Source organism: Tenrec ecaudatus, chromosome 16, assembly GCF_050624435.1.
Source record: "Tenrec ecaudatus isolate mTenEca1 chromosome 16, mTenEca1.hap1, whole genome shotgun sequence".
NCBI lineage: Eukaryota > Metazoa > Chordata > Mammalia > Afrosoricida > Tenrecidae > Tenrec > Tenrec ecaudatus.
The window spans coordinates 16,643,030-16,661,396 of NC_134545.1; the positions used below are offsets into that span (position 1 = coordinate 16,643,030).

At 57.7% G+C, this 18,367-nt stretch overlaps 2 protein-coding genes across 6 annotated transcripts in view; one reads left to right on the plus strand and one right to left on the minus strand.

The window, feature by feature from the left end:
• GIT2 (GIT ArfGAP 2) overlaps window positions 1–3,824 on the plus strand; it is a 50,990-nt gene extending 47,166 nt beyond the window's left edge. For all 5 annotated transcript variants that reach the window (XM_075534717.1, XM_075534718.1, XM_075534716.1 and 2 more), the window contains 2 exons: window positions 573–636; window positions 1,006–3,824. In XM_075534717.1, coding sequence (XP_075390832.1) covers window positions 573–636; window positions 1,006–1,218 — 277 coding nt within the window. In that variant the 3' untranslated portion in view covers window positions 1,219–3,824. The remainder of the gene's footprint in view (window positions 1–572; window positions 637–1,005) is intronic.
• A 3,298-nt stretch (window positions 3,825–7,122) lies between these two features.
• On the minus strand, window positions 7,123–17,685 carry TCHP (trichoplein keratin filament binding). The gene is made up of 13 exons (XM_075534383.1): window positions 17,583–17,685; window positions 16,201–16,379; window positions 14,316–14,526; window positions 13,597–13,653; window positions 13,308–13,376; window positions 12,536–12,709; window positions 11,705–11,817; window positions 11,473–11,539; window positions 10,830–11,002; window positions 10,169–10,250; window positions 8,852–9,037; window positions 8,511–8,654; window positions 7,123–7,655 (listed from the first exon to the last, which is right to left on the minus strand). Exons 2-13 carry the CDS (start codon window positions 16,377–16,379, stop codon window positions 7,623–7,625), a joined length of 1,488 nt encoding a protein of 495 aa, XP_075390498.1. The 5' UTR covers window positions 17,583–17,685; the 3' UTR covers window positions 7,123–7,622.
• Between the last annotated feature and the right edge of the window lie 682 nt (window positions 17,686–18,367).

An 18,367-nucleotide genomic window follows, 5' to 3' on the forward strand; every position in this document is an offset into this window, starting at 1 on the left:
CACTGCTGGTGGCAGCTGAGCGCCGTAGCCGTGCACGCCACCCGTGGGCTCTGCCTTTCATCACTGTACAAACAAGTGTGAGAAGCCGACTTCTCCCAGAATAGAATACCCACACTTCACTCCGCCCTCTGTCCTCCAGTCAGAGGCTTAGGGAGGAGCTTGCACCGTCCAGTGCTTTAAGGCGCCTTAAGGTGCAGGCCCCGGCAGGCCGTTAGAGTTTTGTCAGTCCTCCAGTTGTAATGCCTGTGGCCTCTTGCATGGGAATCTATTGCCCTTTGAAGAAACTAGGAAGGTCCAACCCATGGGAAGTAAGTGAGCAGCCTGAGGTGGGGAGGACAGCGGCTCTATGGCTGTGTGGCCGGCGCTTCAGGCCCGCACGCCTGCTTTGAACCGAGTGTAGGAGGAGGAGGGGTAGGGAACTCTGGGGGTAGGGGGCCTCCTGGGAAGCGGATAGATAGATGCCTGGTGCCTGGTGGGGTCTCAGGCCTCCCAGGGAGAGGCTGGGAATGGGCGCTCTCCCCTTGCCCCTGAGGACGCGGTCTCTGAATGTCATCTCTCCGATGTCCCTGCAGTTATATTCCCTGCTCAGAGAGGATCCACGCAGCTGTAACCGAGATGGCAGCCTTGTTCCCCAAAGTAAGTTGCTTCCTGCTCCCTGTCAGGCACCTCTTCCTGACTCTGGCGTGACAGTGACGTCGCTACACCACGCAGAGCTCTTGGAAACGCATGTTTTGCTTCTACGGGAACAGTGGTCTTAAGCGGGTGGCAGACAGACACTCAGAATGCAGTCTTACCTGGGATAATTCACCCAAGTGAATTGATCGCTTTCAAAATGGTCGTAGTGCCTCTTGTCCTGGGGAGCACCAGGTTTCCAGGTGAGGACAGGCCCGCCCAGTGTGCCTGTCAGGGTGTGGAGCGCCTGGGCCTGTGCTCAGGGGGAGGCCCGTCCCTCTCGCCCGGGAGTCTCCCCTCCAGCTCATAGCCGTCGGCTCGCTCTCTCCCCAGAAGCCCAAGTCCGACCTGGTGAGGACGTCCCTCCGACTGCTGACGTCCAGTGCCTACCGCCTCCAGTCCGAGTGCAGGAAGACCCTCCCTGGGGACCCCGGCTCTCCCACGGACATTCAGCTGGTCACGCAGCAGGTCATCCAGTGTGCATACGACATCGCCAAGGCTGCCAAGCAGCTGGTCACCATCACCACCAAAGAGAACCACAACTGAAGGGGGCGGGGTGTGGGGTGGGGGAGAGCGGGGGCCTTGCTCTTTCCTGGGCTTTTTTAAAGTCGCCTTTCAAATGTCGCCGAGGACCCGGTCAGTTTTTTACCCAGACCAGCATTTAATGATGGTTCAAACTTTTTAAAAGAAAGCTCAGTATTATTTTTGCATGTTTTCTAACAAACGCCCAGCCCTGAACTTGACCCACTTGCCTTATTCCGTGCCTGTGTGCCGGCCCAGCTTCAGACTTCCTGTGGCCGTCCACCCCCGGAGCAGGACTTCACCGCCCGGCGTTCCTGAGGACTTCTTCGTCCCGTGAGCCTCCTCCCTGCCGACAGTGAAAACTATGAATGAAGGTTTTAGTAAAAACATTTTCATGAAGAGCTGAAAAAAATAATCAACTTTATCTGTCCCCCTCCAACTGACTGCTGCAAAGCCTCTTCCGTTGTGGTGGTGTCTCCACGCACGTCCTGTGGAAGAAGACTCAGCCGCCTTTCTAAACACTGTGTCTCGGTCTCTCTCGGAGACTGCCCTTCCCGGATGCCGCCCTCCCCATCAAATGTCCCCGATTCAATGTTTCTGTCTCTGCCTGTCACTGTGAAGTCTGCACGGGGCCAGAGGAAACCCCCCCCACCCCCCACAGTCGCTTTGGCCAGGCTCAGAGCCGGAGTGCCACCATGATGTCACCCTGAGTCACCGGCTGCCCTTCCATCTACTGTGTGCGGCACAGAGGAGCAGGAGCCGAACATGTGGTTACTATGTGCCAGGCTAGCCCAGCTGAACTTCTCCCTGGCGGTGCAGCCGCCTTGCAGCCCCAGTGCAGTGGCCCCTGTACCTCTGAGAGCTTCCCCATGACCAGCCTCCCCTTTTGTGGTACCCCCTAACAACTGCTCATTGGTGGAGATGTTTGCCCTCCCCAAGTCCCCTTCTTTTCCACTGCGCCCCATCCTCAGACCCGGCACCAGTTTCGTCAGTTTCCTCGGGGAGTGTGCGCTGCCTGGCCAGCAGCCCGGCCAGAGCCATGAGGGAGGACAGAACCGGTCTAAGTGCTGGAACGTGCCTGAATCACTGAGGGTGGGGGGTGTCGTGGGGCAGGTTGCTCGGTCTGAATATGCTCAGTGCAGCAGTTCGGTGTGGGTGTGGTTCGGACCCCCAGCCTAGACCTGAGGGCCAGGCAGCTGGGGAGCCCTGTAGAAACCAGACCTGTGACTTGTCAAAAGCTACCTGAAATCTGGACTTCTTTGGGTCACGTCTCCATATTTAAAAGTTGGCAACTAATTCAAACGTTCTCACTGTGGGGAAGCCATGGCCGCTAGGCTGTCCTCTGTGCACCTCTCCTGCTCTGCCCTGCCCAGCTGCTGCTAATCTGCATGTGAACCCCATATTCAGTCCCTGGGTGGTCTCTGGCTCAGGATGGAGGCAGGCTAGTCCCAGGGCTAGTTGTCTCTCTGCACGGACCGTTGGATTCGGGGTGGGGGGGGGTGTCACAGCAGTGCAGGGTCTCCTGAGCTGGCGAGCGGGCGCTTCGGCTGGGCTTTGGCTCTGCGGTGGACACCCAGGGAAAGGGCGCACGCCTCTGAAACACATCACCTTTGTCCACACAGCCCTGAGTGCCACGCGGGGGTTTTCAGGTGTCAAGGTGAAGCTGTAGATTTGAGAAGGAGTCTTCTGCCTTTTAGGTGCAAGGACCACCCGCCCCACCTCCTTTCTAGCACTTTCCTGTCCTGAGCTGCCCTTCCTGTTGGACCCACCCAGGTCCTCAGCAAAGGCCCATATCCAGGGAGCCTGCGCCCATCCCCGGAGGCTGCAGACTAATGTGCTGTCCGAGGGGGCAGGGAGGGGCGTTGGAATACCCAAGGACCCTCGCTACAGGACATTGATGCCCAGAGAGAGAGGGAGCCGACAGCACACTAGGAGTGAGGACTCTGCCTCCGTCACACACACAGCTGTGCTGAGAAGGAAGTGGGGGTGGGGAGGCAGGGGTCCAGCAGGCAGAGGAGCTGCAGGTGGGCCTCCTAAGAGCCTCCCACTTGCAGGAGTCAGGCTCCGCCCTTTTCTCTGACCCCATGTTCTATTAAGTCCTCATATCTGCGTGAAGGAGTCCTTTTGCACTCTCACACACCCTGACCTCACCCCCTGATGGAACAGTGCACCTGACAGCATGGCACTTGGTGGGCAGACGGTAGCAGCTGTCCCCGACAGGTCTTGAACTGCTACGGAAATTCAAATAGTTCTTCTTTGCCAAAGAACAAGGGGTCGGGCCTGCAGATCAAATGCTGAATTTAGACCACCCAGGCCGCACACCCCTGCCCCCCGCTGGCCCCAGTTGCACCCCCCACGGGGCCCCCCAGCCTGCTTTGTGCCCTTACAGCATCCATGGGCTTTCCAGCGACGAGGACTTTGGTTTTCTCCTTGCCCCTGTGGAAGGCAGCCCTTCTTTTGACAAAGCTGCACCGGAAGAGGAAATGCCTTGCCCCCAGGTCGCTCGTCCTGCCCTCCCCCTTCGTATTGTACGTTCTCTTCCTGTAATTATGTACAACCCGCCGAGTATTGTAAAGTTGTTTGGGATTTTGTGTCTGCTACTTATGCAATAAACAGGCCCTACAAGTGTCTGTGGTGCGCCTGCCCTTGTTGGGGTAGGGGGAGGAGGTAGGCCCGAGAGCGTTGGGTCCATTCCTAGGACTGCTGCCCGTCCTTCCAGGAGCATAGACCACGGAGCTTCTGCCTGCGTTCCGACCACCAGTCTGCCGGTTCGCCACTGGGTGCTTAACCAGTGCACCACTAGGGTTTCTTTGGCAGCCCTCCGCCCATTAATTGATGCTTCCTTTACCACCAGAGCTGTCGAGCCATAGCTCTCAGATGGCACCATCTTAAAGGCAGACAGCAGTGATGCTTCCTCCCCCTTCCCCCCACCTCCCGTGGCTCAGTCAGCTGCAGTAGCAATGGCCTGGGCCTTCTCTGTGCCTCCCAGGGCAGATTCCTTCACCTCCGCCTCCAGAGATCTGAGGATGCATGGGCGCCCCAAGTACGATGTCAGCAATTGAGCGAGAGGAAGCAGAGCCAGGTGTGGGCCCTTGTCAGGCGAAGTCAGGCTCACTGCCTGAGACTGCTCAGCAGGCAGGTTCAGGCGGGGGGCAGGCGTGCGTGGGTTCATCAGGGCTATCCACAGTCCCCTAGTGATGGTCTGAAGAGGTGACTAGACAGAAGAAAGGGGGTGGGGTGGGTCTTCCTTGCTGGGGTCCCCAGGGCCTACAGACTGGCTGAGGACCTCCTTCAAGTCCCGAGGGGCTGCCGTGGCCATTTTCAAGCCATCGCCCCACAGCACTGAGCGTTTGCTGTAGGCCAAAGGCAGGTTGTTACGACGCCGAATGGTGAGCTTTTGTTACCTGTGAACTTCACCCACACCCCACGCTTTTACTTGCTTTGGTGCATTGAATTCTCAGGAAGCCCACTTGGGGGGGGGGAGTTGAAGTCTCATCAAGGGTGGGGGAAGGCCCCTTTGACAGCCTCAAAATACGTTCATTCGTTATTGCTTGTCTAGGTGGCCAGAGGGGGGTTCTATGACCCTCACAGTGGCCAGTCAGGCAAGTCCCCCAGAGCATGCCGCCCCCTCTGGTGGCCGAGGGCACTGCATGCCTGCGCTGCGGCGGCCTAAGAGCACTGGTCCTTCCGCTCCAGGAGGGGCAGGTGGGCCCTGAGCGACCACGGGAATACTGCAGGTCTGTGTCTACCCTGCATTCCCAGACTGCGGGCACCTGGGCCTACACCTCAATACTATTTGCTGACAAGGACAAGCCTCCAGGAGCCAGCAGCAGCAAGAAATCTCCGCAACCTTGGCAGAGGTGCAGAGGGAGGGAGGATGCCAGGGGGTGGAAGTGTCAGGAGAAAGGGCCAAGCCCCTCTTCTCCACCCAGCCCGTGCCTGGGGTTATTGCTGTGTGGGCCCTAGCCTACTGGTGGAGGCTTGCTGGGAGTAAGAGTGCTTGGGGTAGTGGAGGGGAGTGGCTTTCTGGCTGGGCTTCCAATTCTTGATTTTTGCCTTTCTCACTTTTTGTTTCAAATTGAGATATTCCGTCCATGCTGTGCAAGTGAGACCCTGCTCTGAAGGGGGAGGACATTGCCCAATTCAGCTAGATCCCATGGGGCACGCTGAGTTAGCCAGGCCAGCCTTCCTGGAGCACCGACCACCTGGTCTGGAAGTGGGAGGGCCCCTTTCCATCTGGGTGGGCTACCCACCCCTACCCCCCAGGGTCTGAGGAGGGTTCCCCAGTGAGTGGAAGGAAGCCTGACTCAGAGCCAAGGTATGACGCTTCCAAGAAAACCAGCTGGAAATGGTGCCCGAGTCCAGAGTGGACATGTACACCACAGCAGCCTGGTTCCTGGGCACGGGCCGTCTGGAACACCACCAACAGCTCCCTCCCTGTGAGCTTCGGAGACCTGGGCAGCACAAGTGGTTCACACACCAAAAGGTTAGTGGTTCGAGCCCACCAGAGGGGCCTTGGAAGAAACACTGGGCCATCTGCTCCCCTTGCCCCCCCCCCCATTCAACCATTGAAAACCCTACTTTGGCACCACAGGGGGTCACTGAGCTGTGATGGAGTCAATGGAGTGTGTGTGTTTGCACGAGCATGTGCGTGGCGTGATGCTGCTTCAAGGACCTTACCGAAGCCATGGTATCTGATCTTTCATGTGTGTGAAAGCTAATCAAGGCACAAGGAAGACCAACCAGTCATTTGAAGACTGAAGTTGGTGATGAGCGCTGACATTGCATGGACGGCCAGAACACACATCTGTGCCCAGTTGTAGGCTCTACATTTTGAAAGCAAATGTTTTGGCTCCACTTTGAGATGAAATATGGAGTCTGTGCTAAGCTGCTACCCACAAGGTCAGCAGAGTGAACCCAAGAGAAAGATGAGGCTGTCAGCTCCCAGGATTTACTGCTTTGGAAACTAGGGAACAGCTCTCCTGTACCCTGTAGGGCCACTGTAAGCATCAACTTGCTGGCAATTGGTTGGGTTGGGTAGGGATAAAATACATATTCAATATTATGTTAAGTGCTGTCAAATGGGTTCTGGTCCGTGCTGCCAGGACACTTGTTTGGGCCCATGGCTGCTGCAGCCATTGTGTCACCCCATCTGCCTTTGCCCTTCCCAAGCATGGGATTATTGAGTCGGTATAACACGATTATCGCTGAGAAGGAAGGTGACAGCCAGGCAGCAGACACGCCAAAGAAAAAAGGAAAGAAATGTAATTTATTCAGTCAATATTTGCAAGTCTTTATTAGACATTCTGTTCACCCTGGTTATGAAATGAGACAGTACCAGGGGGCCTCAAAAAGGGATGGAAGATCATGGAGTCCTTCCGTGAATTCTCGGAAGCCTTCCACCCGTATGACCCCCAGTGGGTTTCGGGGCCGGAGCCCAACTCCCATCTCCTGACGGGCAGGAGCCCTAGTTCCCGGGACAGCCCAGAGCCACACCTGCTTCTGTGCACGGTGACGTGTGTGGCCACCCCAGCCCTGAGATGGAGAGGTTTAATCAGCTACGGCTTTAGGGACCATGGGCCAGTGTGCTGTAATTATCTGCAGAGATGAGAATGTGCTGAGACATGGGGTCTTGAACTGAACCATGATGACCAGTCATGAGCATGAGTGCCGGCCTTGGAGCTTCTGGGGAGATGCTCCTGAGAAGGGTAGCTGGCCTTCGGATCTGCCGTCCGGCTTGAGGCGCCTCCTTCAGGACCTGGACATCCTGGAAAGCTGCGGAAGGCCCTCCCCCAGGCAGGGGGCGGGGTCCTGAAGCTGCCTTTGAAGGATTAGGCCACCAGGAGACAGCTGTCCCAACCCCATGCATGGCGCTCCACTGCAGTGCTGCCCCGGTGTCCCCCCCCGCCCCCCCCCCGCCCCAGTACTTTCCAACAGAGCATCTCGGAGGGACCACTGGCTAATCACTCTTCTTTCGCAAAACAAAGGATGGACCCACTTCTCCAAGTGCCCTGTGTAACGGCACCCGGACCCACTGCTCACTTGCTGGTGAGAGAGACTCCTTACGTCAGCTTTCAGTCCTGAAGGGCTGCCTCACGTCTCTAGCTAGGCTCTGACAGGAGGCCGACAACGCAGGGAAAGATGAGAGGACAGGCCCTGCCACGGAACAGGACAGCTCACTCTCAGTATGGAGGACAGAAGCTCGCGTCAAGGGGCTTCAGCTGTGGACCTCATCAAGGGCTTCCTCGGACACGAGAGGCAGGCAAGGGCCTCTGACGGGTGCTCCGAGGAGACTCAGCACCGCAGGGTCTGGCCAGTCATGGCCGAGTGCTCACATCCCTGAGGGGTGCGGTGGCATACACCTGCCTTGGCTGCTACACACCGCGAACCCCAGCACCCGCACCCCTGTGCTGATGAAACACACGGAGTCAGTTCCAGGCGATCTTGGGGTGGCCGTAAGCCTGGGAAGACAAAGAACACAGAGGCTTGATCAGCCCGGCAGTCTCTGGGAGTGCATCCCATTTGACGTACAAGCCAGAGGCCCAGCTTCAATGGTGGCTCCGTTCACAGCAGAAGCTCCGACCGCTACCCATATACAAGGCCTGCGAGGGCTCTGTGAACAGCAGGGCTGGGGCTCAGAAAGGGTGCCCGGTGCCTCCGTAGGACCTCTGTCCTGGGAACCTCCTCCATCCGTGGGCAGAGGAGCCAAGGCAAGGGCTGCTCCTGAGCATTTGGAGGGCCCGTGAGCTGGGCCATCCCAGGGTAACTGCAGACAGAGGCCTGGCCTTCCTTCCTGCCTCCTGGAACCAGCTGACCAAGGAAGGAGCCCTCCCTCTGCTGCCGGCAGGGCTTGCAGGGGCTGAGGCCAGGCCTGCTAGGGCCTCGTCATCCAGGTGCCCTAGTCAGCAGCTCCCTCCCTTGGACAGGGTCACAGCTTTGCTTAGAGCTCCCCAGCTGCACTGTGCAGGGCGCTTAGATCAGGAGAGAAAGAAGCTGGGTGGAGACCACCGGAGGGAAATGACAAGCAGAGGGGGCAAGAGGCGGATGGGCTGGAAGCAGGCCTCTCGCTCCCAGACATCCGGACTGTCTAAGGCCAGAGCAGCCCTGCAGCTCCTCCACCACCCCTCAGGGCTCCTCTTCGAGGACTCTGTCCCAGACAGGGTAGACAGGCAGCAGGAGGCAGGGCAAATCACCTCAAGGGCTATTTGAGGTCCCACTGCGGACTGAAACCAGCCCGGACAGCTAAGGACGAGAGAGGAGCGGGGCAGGGGCACACTCGATGGGAGTGTGTCTAGGTGGCCCTTGCAGGCTCCTACCTTGGGCCGGTAGCCCTGCCGGGCCAGCATCTGGGCTTCCTGCTGGAGGAGGGCATTGGTGAGCTGCTCGGCCCGCCTGGTCTCCTGTTCCATCAACTTCTCCTGCTGGTCCTCATCCTGCGCCTGCAGCTGCCGCTCTGCCACCTGGGGGTCAGGAGCAACATCAGCCACCCCGGGCCACAGCGGGGGGAGTGTGCACCTGTGGGTGCTCTGGGGAGGGAACTCTGATTCCTGGCTGTGTGGCCAGGGCTTTAACTGGCAACAAAATGAGGGGGCATCAGTCACAGGCCTGGGAGTCGCCCCTGGCTGCCCCTGCTGCTGCCTCCCGGGCTGAGCCTCACCTGGGCCCCCAGCTCCTGCGTCCATGCCGCCCGGAGCGCCTTGCTCTCCTCCCTCTCGTGCTGTGCGTGCTCCCTCGCCGCCTCCAGCTGGCAGATGAGCTGCTCCCGCTGCTTCAAGGACTCCTCTTGGGCACGCCGGTTCTGGTCCATCTTTTCTTGGATCTGCTGCTGTCTCCCCGCCAGAACCTGTCCTCCACAGACAGACAGGGCAGGTTCCAGTGTGACTACCACGTGCCTGCTCTGCCTGCCAGCCTGGGAGAGGCTGCGGCTGCAGCTGCTCCGTGACCTGCCCTAGCAGGAAAACTGTGGGCTTGGTGAAGTAGGGGGCAGCAGAAGAGGAAGACCCTCAATGAGGTGCAACAAGGGACTCGGGCGCAGTGTTTGGCTCGGTTGTGCACGGGGTCGGAACCGACTCGATGGAACCGAACACAACAGCAGCAGACCGCCCCTCTGCCGTCCTTGATGAGTCTGACCTTTGGGTCAACAGCCAAGCACTTTAGTCCCTGTACCCCCCAACCCCCCTTCACAGGAACAGAAGAATTCAAAACCTCATGTCCCAGTCCATTCTGACTCATGGAGAGCTTGTAGGACAAGGTGGAACTTCCCCAGTGGGTTTCAGAGCCTGTAACTCTTTGTGGGAGTGGAAAGCCTTGCTAACCTTGCGGACTGTAGTAGTCCAACACAACCACCACGCCACCCACCAGGGCATACATGTGGGCCGCTAACCACAAGGTCAGCGGTTCAAGCCTACCGGGTGCTCCAGTAACGCGTTACAGCCTCAGAACCCCTGCACAGGGTGGCTGAGAGTTGACCCTGACTAGATGGCTGTGGTTCACGTGAGATATACACACAGGGCGCAGTTCCCCTGAGAAACACAAGGTGTCGCTGTGGCTGGTCAGCTCATCAGCAATGGGTTTGGTGTGTTGATACAGGTGGGTGCTGATAGGCTTCTGGGGTTTTGGTTTATCTTTCATTTTTCACTTTTCTGTACTTCTGAATCATCTGATAAGCTTCTATTGCCTTTATGCTATTTAAGGCCCATTTGAAAGAACCCATGGGGGAAGGAGGGGAAAGAGGGGAACTGATTGCAAGGAGTGACGTATTAAACCTCCTCACCCCCACCCTGAGGGGGTGAACAACAGAAATGTGGGTGAAGGGAGACAACAGACGGTATACAATATGAAAACAATCGTTATGTATAATTTATCAAGAGGTCATGAGGGTGGGGAGCGAGACAGGTGGTGGAGACCTGTGCAGACGTGCTGGACACAGTGGCTGTTTGGACTGTGATAAGGGCTGTCAGGCCCCTGGGGTTACCTCGCTCATCAGCCGGTCACGTGCGCTCCGCTCTCGGGCCCACTCTGCCTCTCGCTTCTCCCACACCTCCTTGGCCTCATCCCTGCATGAGAGCAGCGCGTCAGCTAGGGAACACTCCAGGCCCCGAGCCTGCGCTCCCATGTCCTTCGCACAAGCCTTTGCAAGCTTCACGTGAAGGGCGACGTTCACATGAAGTGTCAGCGCACGCACTGCAAACTGCCTTCTTTAACACGCCACATCTCTTTGCAGAAAACGCCCGCCGCCCCCCCTCTCCCCAACCCCGTGCTCTGTCACACTGCCGTTGGGACCCTGGAGGGGCTGGGGTCTGAATCGAATCCTCAAGGCTGTCAAAGTGCGTGCTGTTCTCAGGTTACCTGACTACTCAACGGGGGTAGTTTTGAGGATCCAGCCCCATCCGTATAGGCTTGTGCACCACACACAACACCTCCCTGATTCCGAGCCAGTTTCCCAAAGACTTCTAACACTTTGGAACAACACATCTCGACCCTCTAACATGACTGCCGCTTTCAGCCCGGAACCACCCCTCCACCCCCAAAGCTGGGCGCAACAGTCCAGATGTGCTCTGACTAAAGGATGGACAAATGGGTGTGCCCGGTGAGGGCCCTCTGGTGGAGACGCCCAGACGGCTGCCAGCCCTTACCTCAGCAGCACCTGCAGCTCTGCCTCCCGCTCCTTCTCCAGCCGCAGCTGCTCCTCAAGCACCTGCTTCATCCAGGCCACATCGGCCTGGGCCTGCTCGCGTCGAGCCAGGTGCATCCGCTGGCTCTCGTCCTCCTTTTCCAGGAGCGCCTGCAGGATCCGCTGGTCTGCTTCCTGCGGGCCAAGCAGAGCCCCGTGTGGCCGCCGCCTATCCCGCCCACCCGCCCGCCTCCTGGGAACTGAAAGCCGGCAAGTGTCCTAGGGCCCACTCTGGCGGTGCCACAGATGTTTCTGGTGGCTGAGAGAAAACACCAGGAGCACAGCCATGGCAGGAGGTCCCCACTGCGGGCAGTGGGGCTGGCTTTGCCCCAGCAAAGAGTACGCTTCCCAAAGCCCCTGCCAACAGGAATCCTGCCAGACCCCCTGCCCTTTGCACGGCTCCCCATTCCTCTGTCAAGTGCACACGTGACTTCAGTTCTGTTTAGAACCAGCCCCTCTCTGTCTGGAAGGCTGTGCGCCCAGTGATCCCCTCTGGGGGAGGCCAGGGACTGCGCTTTTGGAGAATGCCCTCGCATGTGAGCGATGAGCCACGTCGTGGTCAAGAGAGGGCGAGGGCAAGCCGGCTGCATGCACGCTGGACTCACCAGCTCCTCGCGGACCTGCTGGGCGCGTCTGCTGAGCTGCAGGTTATATTGATGCCTCAGGAAGCGCCTGTGGACACAGAGCGGGGCTGCCCTCAGCCTCACACACAGAGCCAACTACAATGACAGGGTGCCTGCTGGAGGGCCCCAGGGCCCCAGCTACCAGGCTGGGAAAGTGGTGAGGGGCCCATACCCGCCCGCCATCCTGCTGCCCAGGAGGAGCCGCCTCACACACCCCAGCTCCGCCTTCTGCCTCAAGGCCGCCCTCTGCGTCCTGTCCTCCTCCAGCTTCTCCAGCTCCCAGCGCTGCCTCAGCAAGTGCTCCTGCTCCTTCTTCAGCTCGCTCGCCTGCGCCCTCACACGGACAGAAGCCAGCTCAGAGGAGGGCAGCTGAGGGGCCTGCATGCGCCGTAGCCGCCTTGTCGGCCAACTAGGGCCACCTCTGAGACTCAGCACCTCTGCCCAGCTCTGCTGGCTCACCTGCCCCGCCTCAGCCAGCCACCTCCCCTCACCCCCCGCCCCCCAGCCTGCCCCAAGCCATGGACAAGATCAGCCCTACGCCCCCACAGGACCTTAACAGTGGTCCCCTGCCTGCTCGGGCCTTGCTCACTGCGGCACTGCTGCTGCTGTTGAACTCACAATGACCCTACCACCAGCACGCCCTGGTCCTGTGCGCAGGGAGCTCTAACCGCCTGCTCTCAGACCCGTCAGCCAGAGAGGCCAAATGAGACCAGGGGGCTGGCTGCTCTGAGTGGGGAGACCCTTGCTCCGTGGTCTGTGCACAGCGGGCTAAAGCCCGAGCCTCTAGACCTTCAGCCCACACAGAGCTGTGGGCTGAGCCATCAGCCTGGGTCAGGACGACTCGGCACATGGGAACACCAAGCCTGACCGCAGCTCGGGGAAGGCAGGCCTCTAAGCACTCCTGAGGACATGGATTGAGTGAGTCATGCACATCCTAGAATCTGGGGACACGGGACACCCAGGACGGGCAATCAGGAGGGCAGAGAGGGCCCAGACCACGATGCGGTTTGTCCTCAGGACGGGGTGGCAAGGGGCCAGCGCTCACCTCTACCTCCTTTGCCTTCAGCTCCTCCATCTGCTGCCGCAGCGCCTCAGCCTGCCGCTTCTCCTCCCGCTGCCTCCGCTCCTCCTCCGCTCTCAGCCTTTCCATCGCCTCCCTCCGCGCCACCTCATAGTCGTTCTCAAACCGCGCTTCCTCTTCCTCTTCTCTGGCTTCTTGCTACAAGGGGCCCCACAGACCCGGGAGGTGAGGCTCTGCAGGCCGTGGCACCTCTCCAGCAGGCCCCTGGTGCCTACTCATCCCCACAAGGCACTTGTGTGGTTCTGGCCATGGGGCAGCCTCTTAGGCCCCAATCCTCTGTGCTCAGTTAGCACCTGGCTGGGGGATTCTGGGTCTCCGCCCCCTTCCAATCCAACCACTGGGTCTGCAGACAAATCCAGGGTAGGGCACTGGGACAGGTGAATGAGTGGACATTTACCCGGAGGTGCCGCCATTAGCCAAGATTGCGAGCTTATGCTGCAATTACATCAAGTGACAAAGAGGCCTTTCAAGACGGGCATTCCAAGTACATGCCCCCATGGCGGTCTGCCAGCCCTAACCACCTGGCCTAGTCCTGCCCCCGAGAACGACGCTCTCTTAGGACCCTAGACCCTGCAGGAGTCAATGTTCTGTTTAACACGAGAGCGGTCACTGCGAGACGGTCTTACTGTGTCAGACCCCTTCATGGAATAAGCGGCAAACTTGAAGAGGTGGGGACTGTCCCAAGCGTGGCCCCAGGGCCTGTGCGCCCCCTGCCTTCCCCAGTAAGCTACCACACCTGTTTCTTTTCTTCTCTCTGGGTCTCCCAGGAGTGGATCACGTGCTTCCTGTGAAGGTCCAGCTCAATCTATGGACAGGAGGAGGAACGTGAGGTCCCTGGTGGCTCCACTAACCGGGACAGCGAGCTGCCTTCCAGGCCCTCCCTGAGTGGGCGACACTCCCCGGCTGGCCCCCCACCCAACATCCTCACTGAGTACTTCCATCTCTTCCCACAGGAGCTGCTCGGCCGGGCCCCCTGCACCAGCAAGTGTGTGCAGAACTCCGCTCGGGGAGGGCGCTGGGCTTACCTCTCGTAGTTTGGGCTGGTTCTGCTTCCAGTGTTCGTACAGAAGCTGCTCGGCAATCTGCCCAGGAAGCACAGTGAGGGGAGGAGGGAGCTGTGGGCGTCTCCCCTTGAATCCAGTTCTGTCCCCAGCAGCCAGGGCTCAGTGCTCCTCCCATGATGTGCTCACTGCACCTGGCCTGGCACCCACCACCCTGAGGCCCAGGCCAGACGCCTGACCAGAGCCAGAGAGCAAAGTGCTCTGCCAGGGGCAACATCAGGGACCAACATCTGTTTAACAAAATCGAAAGCTGCCGTGGAGCCCACCCCATGCGTGTGAGAGTGCAGCTGTGCCCCAATGGGGTGTCGGGATCACCAGGGCTTTCTTCTGAGGTACTGCTGAGCGGGCACGGCCCTCTTCCGACCTTCTGGTGAGCAGCTGAGCTTGGGGCAGTAGCTGGCACCGTCCAGGGTGAAACTACAAGGCAGATCGGGCTCTCCATGCCCCCAGCTACTGTGGAAGGGGAAAGACACCACCCCCAGACCCTAAGGGACCACAGAACCAGCACAGAGAGCAAGGTTCTGACCGAATCCTTCAGGAGGCCGTGGATGACAGAGGTAGCTCACACCAACCCACCACTGAGTAAGGACTGAGAGCGCTTCCTAGTCTGAGGGTGCCCATGTGCATCCACCGGCAGGGGTTGTGTGTGTGGGGGGGTTAGGGGGAGGTAGGAGGGGAGTCACCAGCTTCCTCTGCTCCTCTCTGGCTGACTTCAGGTCCCTGTGTCGCTCCTGGATTCTCTGTTCCCGCAGGTTCATGCTCAGCCTCAGCTCCTTCAGCTCCTGGGCCAGCAGCTCCTGCTCCTCCAGGACCAGCTGCCGGAGCCTCTCGCGTCGGGCCTCCAGGCTCCGCCTCTTCTCCTCCTGCAGCTTCTCCCGCTGATAGGCATGCATGCTGGGTGAGAAGGGACCCCAATACACTAACTACTTGAAACACACACGCATGCACACATGGTGGACCGCTGGGCTCTGCTCTGCTGGGGGCTGGGCAGGTCTCCTGTGGTGATACAAACCTTTAATAGTCTGCGTCAACATCAAGAACCTTGATGGCACAGTCTGTTACCAGTTCGGCTGCTAACCTCGAGGCCAACAGTTTGAACCCACCCCAACCACTCCGAGGAAAAAGATGAGGCTGTCTGCTCCCGTAAAGGTCTCAGAAACCTGATATAGGGTCACGATCGACTCAATGGCATCGGATTGGGTTAACCAAACCCAGCATGCCATCAAGTCCATTCTGACTCATATAGACTCGGCGACCCTATAGACAAGAGTAGACTGCCTCTGTGTGTTTCCCAGACTGTAAATCTTCCCCCCCACACACACAGTTTTACTGGCACTTAATCTACATATCCGACTGTAAATCTTTACAGGAGCAGACAGCCTCATTTTCTGCCTACAGAGCGCTAGTAGTTTCCAGCTGCTGACCTAGTGGCGAGCAGCCCAGAATGTAACCCACTACACCACCAGGGCTCCTCATGTAGCAATAGTATCAACTACTTACAGCAAACAAAAAACCATGTGTCAGGGCTACGATATACATGTGTGTAAGTACATGTATCTATGCATATGCATGGAGTCCTTGTGTGGTACAATAGGTTAGCCGTTTGGGCTGCTAACTAAAAGGTTGGAGGTTCAAATACATCCACAGGTACCTCAGAAGAAAGGCCTGGCCATCTACTTCTGAAAGATCATCCATTGAAAACCCGATGGATGGAGAGCTATTAACAAGGAGAGGAACAATGAATAAGCTGTTCTAATACTGATAATGGTGATGACTGACGGCACAATTCTTTTTAATATGTTTAAACCATTGAATTGTATGATATGTAAATTATGTCAATAAAACTTAAAAAAAAGGAAAGACATAAAAACCTGATGGGGCACAGTTCTAAGCTTTACACACGTGATCACCATGTGTGAGTGCCCATTCAATGCCAATTAGTTTATGTGTGTGTGTGTACATGCGCGCACACACACATTTATGTGAAGACATATTAACGATCAGAGAGCGAGCTTATTTATATGAATTGCGACCAATTAAACATATTTATGTGAATGACATACTGACTATCAGAGCGTGTATTTATATGAATGGCATTATAACAGTTATCAGAGTGAGTGTATGTATGTGAATGGCATTGTATGAACTAACACACACCCTACAGAGTAGATTCTGTCTTAGCGTGACTTCAGCGATGAGAAAACTGAGGCTCACTCATACAGCAAGTGATGGGGTTTCTATCCTGATCTGTCTGACTCCAAAGCCTAAGCATTGAGTGAGTGTGTTTACCTGTGTCTCTGTCTTAAACTAGGTCCTCGGCTTGAGTGTGTGTTCATACACAAGTGTGGAGACCCGGAGTGACAAGGAGACTGACTTTTCAGTTCTGCTTCAAACACTTCTGGACATTTTCTCATTCTTACAATGTAAGCCTACGATTCTGTTGTTTCAGTTTTCGGTTGGAAGCTATCACCTCCCACAAGCAAATATAATTTATTCAGTCCCTCCAGGAGATGCGCTGTCAGGCCCAGGCCCCTCCCCACTCCACCTCCCCACCCCCGGGGCAGTCACCTCCGCTGGTAGGAGGTCTGCGAGCTCCACTCGGCCTGCTTGGAGGTGCAGATGTTAGACATCTGGAAGTAGCGGCGGTTCTGGTCCCACTGCTGCCGCAGCCGGGCCTCCTGCTCTCGCTGCCTGGCTAGCTGCTGACCCAGGAGCCGCCCGCTGCACCAGTGGGAGGGCAGAGCCATCTGGGAAGGGCGGCAAGGGCAGGAGAGTGAGCCCAATGGCCAGCAGGAATCACCCCAAGCTCCTCCCCAAACCCTTAGCCACACCCTGGCTGCTTGCTTCGGAATCCCTTGGCGGTCCTTTTTAAAAGGACCAGACCAGTTAAACTCAGGACACCTCAGAGTGGGGCACACGCAACAATGGCATTTAAAAGGAGATTTGCTGTCTGCCAGCACTGCAGGTGGCTGCTTTGGGCCCTGAGGACAGAGACAGGGAACTTGGAGGCCCTGCAGAAAGCAACAGGGCCAAGCATTTACGGGGCATTCGATGGTCATTCTCATCCTTAAACACCCTCCCTCCCCCAATTATTCGGCAGATGAGGAAACTTACATCCAAAGAGGTGACATGACTGCTCCAGGAACACACAGCCACGAAAGGGAGGAAATAAATGGGGCGGGATGCTCATTTACATGGGTGGGAGCCCGAGTCCAGGCCCTGTCAACGGACAGGCTAGGCATTGAAGCTGCCACTATGGAGGGCAGGTCCCTGGTCTCACAGGCGGAGAAAGGACGCCACGGGGCGCAGGGCCACGGGGCGCAGGGCCATCTGGGGCGAGAAAGCGAAGCAGTCTCACCGGGCTGGACGGCTTTCTCCCGGCCTCGCGCCTGCGCCTGAATGCGGGATCTACCTCGGGCGACAGGCCGGGCTGAATATGAGATGGAGCCCCACGCCCGTCAAGTTCCTCACTCGATCCTCGAGGACCGGCAGGAAAATAAGCGGCGTGTCGGGGCCAGTTCTGCGGGGCCCTGGGGGTGTCGTGGGCCACTTGCTAGGCAGCCCATCGCAAGCCCTTACTCGCGAGGAAGACTGGGCTCTCTCTCTGCGCCCGCAAAGAGAAGCCCACAGGGGCGGGTCCACCTGGCCTACAGGGTGGCCACGAGTGGCCATCGACTCGACGGCAGCGCCCGCGGGAGTCGCCCAGCGCGGGCCGAACTCTCTAGAGAGTCGCCAGGAAATGCATCTTCGAACAAAGGCTTGAGACACTTAACGGTCCCCAGATCCGCTACCACCAAGCCGGGCTGCGCCCGACGAGCCCCCGGGAGGGCGGTGGGCAGAGCCGGAACGCCGGTGCAGCTCCGTGCCGGCGGGAACGCGGGCGCTCAGTCCTCGTGTCCCCACGTCCACCCCGAGGACCACTCCCAGGCCGGCTCAGCCTTCCGACTCACGTTTCCCTGGGTTCCGGGGTTTCCCGAGAGACTCCCAATCCAAAGTTCTGCAAGGCGTACAATCCCGTGGCAGGCTGCAGACGCCGGCGGTTTCCCGGCTCGTCGTTCCGGCAACCGCCGCGCGACGGGACGCCGTGAGGACCAAGCTACCTCCGGCGCGAAGCTCAGCGCGCCGGGCCGAGGAGGCGGTCGGCTTTTCTCTGGCGCCCCCTGGTGGTGGACATCCGATCATCCAGCGCAAACCTAACAACAGGTATGAGCAGAGGCATAGCGGGTTATGCACGGAGATGCTAACCACAAGGTCCGAGGTTCGTGCCCACCAGTCGTTCCATGAGAGAAAACCTGAAAATTAGAAATCGTCTCAAGTAGAGATTTGTTGCTTTGGACCTTTATGATCCCAAACCAGATGAATGGCTGGACAATGTCAAGAAGGTAATACATGAAAAATGTCATTAAAAAAAAAGACAGTAAAAAAAAAAAAGACAGTAATGAAAATAAGACACGCAGAAGGTCAGGAGACAACCTAAAACTTGCTCTTTAAAATAAAAGCTGTACTGACATTCACATCGCAGACAATTCGATAATTCGAGTTTATTAAAGAGTTGTGCCATCATCACCACACACAATCAATTTTGGAATATTTTCATCTTTCTTGTACTCACTGTAGTTAGCTCCCTATTGCCCCCCAACTTCTGCCACACCCCCAAGAAAACCATTAATCCAATTATTGACCCTACAGATTTATATTTCCTGGATGTTATATGCAGAAAAACATACCCCCCAAA

Coding starts and splice junctions, on each gene's coding strand:
- TCHP (XM_075534383.1), bottom strand. CDS start 16,379: ATGGCTCTGCCCTCCCACTGGTGCAGCGGGCGGCTCCTGGGTCAGCAG. Junction 11,540..11,704: donor AGGCAGAAGGCGGAGCTGGG/GTGTGTGAGGCG, acceptor CTGTGTCCACAG/GCGCTTCCTGAGGCATCAAT. Junction 8,655..8,851: donor CGCAGGAGCTGGGGGCCCAG/GTGAGGCTCAGC, acceptor CCTGACCCCCAG/GTGGCAGAGCGGCAGCTGCA.